The sequence below is a fragment of the Agelaius phoeniceus genome, assembly GCF_051311805.1.
Source record: "Agelaius phoeniceus isolate bAgePho1 chromosome W unlocalized genomic scaffold, bAgePho1.hap1 SUPER_W_unloc_1, whole genome shotgun sequence".
NCBI lineage: Eukaryota > Metazoa > Chordata > Aves > Passeriformes > Icteridae > Agelaius > Agelaius phoeniceus.
The window spans coordinates 7,854,354-7,857,395 of NW_027509866.1; the positions used below are offsets into that span (position 1 = coordinate 7,854,354).

At 56.9% G+C, this 3,042-nt stretch overlaps 1 protein-coding gene across 1 annotated transcript; it reads right to left on the reverse strand.

The window, feature by feature from the left end:
* Positions 1-675: 675 nt before the first annotated feature.
* LOC143692481 (olfactory receptor 14J1-like) lies at positions 676-1,590 on the reverse strand. Its single transcript, XM_077172713.1, has one exon. The coding sequence runs from the start codon at positions 1,588-1,590 to the stop codon at positions 676-678; it is 915 nt and encodes a 304-aa protein (XP_077028828.1).
* Between the last annotated feature and the right edge of the window lie 1,452 nt (positions 1,591-3,042).

The following is a 3,042-nucleotide window of genomic DNA, read 5'->3' on the forward strand; positions in this document are numbered from 1 at the left end:
TGCTGTTTGCCCCCAGCCTGCCCACGGCCAGCCTGGGGCTGCTGACGGGGGTTTCTGTGCTGAGCATTGGCCTGGCCGTGTTCTTGAGAGAGCCTGGGCAAGGAGCCTGGAGCCCCCAGGGCCTGGCCTGAGGCGTCAGCGCTGCCCCAGCAGTGCCCATGGCCTGTCCCTGCTGCAGCCCCGGCACTGCCACCCCCAGGGCTGTGCCCGGCCCCGAGAGCACTCAGGCCCTGCAGCAACACCAGGGCCACCAGGGCAGCGGGGCAGGGCCACGCCAGCAGCACTGGCAACACCAAGTGCTGCTGCTACTGCTGCTGGGCACAGCTGCTGGGCCAGCACTGATCTGCCCCAGCTCTGCACACAGACATTGCTGCTGCAGCTCCAGAGAAGGCAACACAAGGGCATCTCTGCAGAAAACTCTGCTGGGAGATCCTTTAGTTCCTTTAAACCCACCAAGAGTGCAGCCCCTCACTGACACAGTCTGTGGCCAAGGGAATGGGGAGTGAATCAAAACAAGAAATGGCACAAACAATGACCTTTATTTGTGGACAATATTGAAAAAACTAAATCAAAGAAAAAAAACCTCCACTGGGAAACCAATAAGAAGTATTAAAGATGACTTTTATTACAAGTGATTTGTAGAAATTGGCCAGCAGTTTAATGTTTCTGAAACCATCAAGTCATCAGTCTCCTCACTGCAGCCTTGAGCTCCTGGTTCCTCAGGCTGTAGATGAGGGGGTTCAGGGCTGGAGGCACCACTGAGTACAGAACTGACAGGGCCAGATCCAGGGATGGGGAGGACATGGAGGGGGGCTTCAGGTGAGCAAATACAGCAGTGCTGATGAACAGAGAGACCACGGCCAAGTGAGGGAGGCAGGTGGAAAAGGCTTTGTGCCGTCCCTGCTTAGAGGGGATCCTCAGCACAGCCCTGAAGATCTGCACATAGGAGAAAACAATGAACACAAAACATCCGAGTGCTAAACACACACTTACAGCCATAAGCCTGATTTCCCTGAGATAGGATTTGGAGCAGGAGAGTTTGAGGATCTGTGGGATTTCACAGAAGAACTGGCCCAGGACATTGCCATTGCACAGGGGCAGGGAAAATGTATTGGCCGTGTGCAGCAGGGAATAGAGAAAGGCACTGGCCCAGGCAGCTGCTGCCATGTGGGCACAAGCTCTGCTGCCCAGGAGGGTCCCGTAGTGCAGGGGTTTGCAGATGGACACGTAGCGGTCGTAGCACATGATGGTCAGGAGGGAAAATTCTGCTGAGATGAAGAACAGGAAGAAAAAGAGCTGAGAAGCACATGCAGTGTAGGAGATGTTGCTGGTGTCCCAGAGGGAATTGTGCATGGCTTTGGGGACAGTGGTGCAGATGGAGCCCAGGTCAGCGAGGGCCAGGTTGAGCAGGAAGAAGAACATGGGCGTGTGCAGGTGGTGGCCGCAGGCTACGGCGCTGATGATGAGGCCGTTGCCCAGGAGGGCAGCCAGGGAGATGCCCAGCAAGAGGCAGAAGTGCAGGAGCTGCAGCTGCCGCGTGTCTGCCAATGCCAGCAGGAGGAAGTGCCTGATGGAGCGGCTGTTGGACATTTGCTTTGCCTTGGCATGGGGATCTGTAAAAAAAGTAATCATGGAATAGTTGGGTTTGGAGAGGACTTGAAATATCCCAGCACAGCCTGGGGGCACTTTCCCCCCACTGCCTGCCCAGGGCTCTGCTGCCTGGAGCTGTCCCTGCCAGCAGCTGCTTCCCTGTGCCCAGGGCTGGGCCCTGCCAGTGCTGCCAGAGCCCAGCCCAGCCCTGGGGGCTCAGCTCTGCCCTGCAGAGCCCTCCCAGCTCAGGCACTGCCCAGGGGCAGCTCTGGCTCTTCAGGCTCTGATGGCAACGTCAGAGCAACCCTGAAGAGACTGGAAAAGGGACACTGATGCTGCCTGTGGGGGTCTCTGTGCTGATTTCTGTCACTGCCTGGTTTATGCAGATCTCAGGGAAAATATCTTTATTTTATTCTACCTGAACTTAGAGATGGAAATATACATGCAGATTCTCATCCCAGCAACCCAGAGCAGAAGATTAAAAAGCAGGATTTTCCCTTTTATTCAGCTCCTCCCTTGCTGTGCTCCCTGTATAATCTACTTGGAAATGTTCTGCAGTTCACTGCCATGCTAGGAGCAGTCCTGAACAATGCAGCATCCTCCCCACACAAGGAGAACACTTCCAAGCCTCACCAGCTGTCTCCTGCCACCCAGATCTTTTCCCCCAGTGCTGGGAGCAGCTGCCAGGGCTGGCTGAGAGCTGTCCCTGGCAGGCAGCAGAGTCCCTGCCCCAGCACAGCGCCCTGGGCTGCAGGACCCTGCTCTGCAGGACAGCCCTGGGCACCCCTGGCTGCTCTGCACAAGAGACAAGCAGAGAATGTACTCACAGGCTCTGCAGGCATTGGCATGTTCCAGCTTGAGGAGATGGCTCCAGGAGCTGCAGCTGCACTGTCCTGCAGCCAGAGGTTCCTGTGCCAAGGGCTGGCAGTGATTGTGCCCCAGGCACTTCTCAGCCCCTTCCCAGCCCTGACTGATTGAAGCTCTCTGTGCCTCTGGGCTGTGCCCGGGCTGGCTGCAGGCAGTGCCCCAGCCCTGCTGGGCTGGCACAAGAGCTGCTCATCCAGAGAAATGTGCTTTTGAAGCTCTTCTTGGTGAGCAGGAGCTGCCTCTGTGCCAGGAGCCCAGCCCAGCTCAGCAGCACAGACACAGCACAAGGACTTTAATCAGCCTCTGGGCCTTTGTGCTCAGGCCCTGGACATCAGTCCCTGAGAGGCAGCTGAAGAAACCTCTGCAGAACTCCAAGGCAGAATCCAACTCCAAAGTTTCTTGGACTTTTAATGGGTCCCACTGAGGGACACGACTGAGCAAGTGTCCCCAGGCCCCAGGCAGAGCAGAGAACTGCAGGCAGTGATGACAGGTGGGGACAAAGAGAAGCCAAGTCTTGGTGCCCAGGGGCACAGCAGGGTCTGTGCCAGCAAGGGCTGGGAGGAGACACCTTGTCCTGAGGCCCTG

Excerpts from the sequence above, each read along its gene's own strand:
- LOC143692481 (XM_077172713.1), bottom strand. The coding sequence starts at position 1,590 with ATGTCCAACAGCCGCTCCATCAGGCACTTCCTCCTGCTGGCATTGGCA.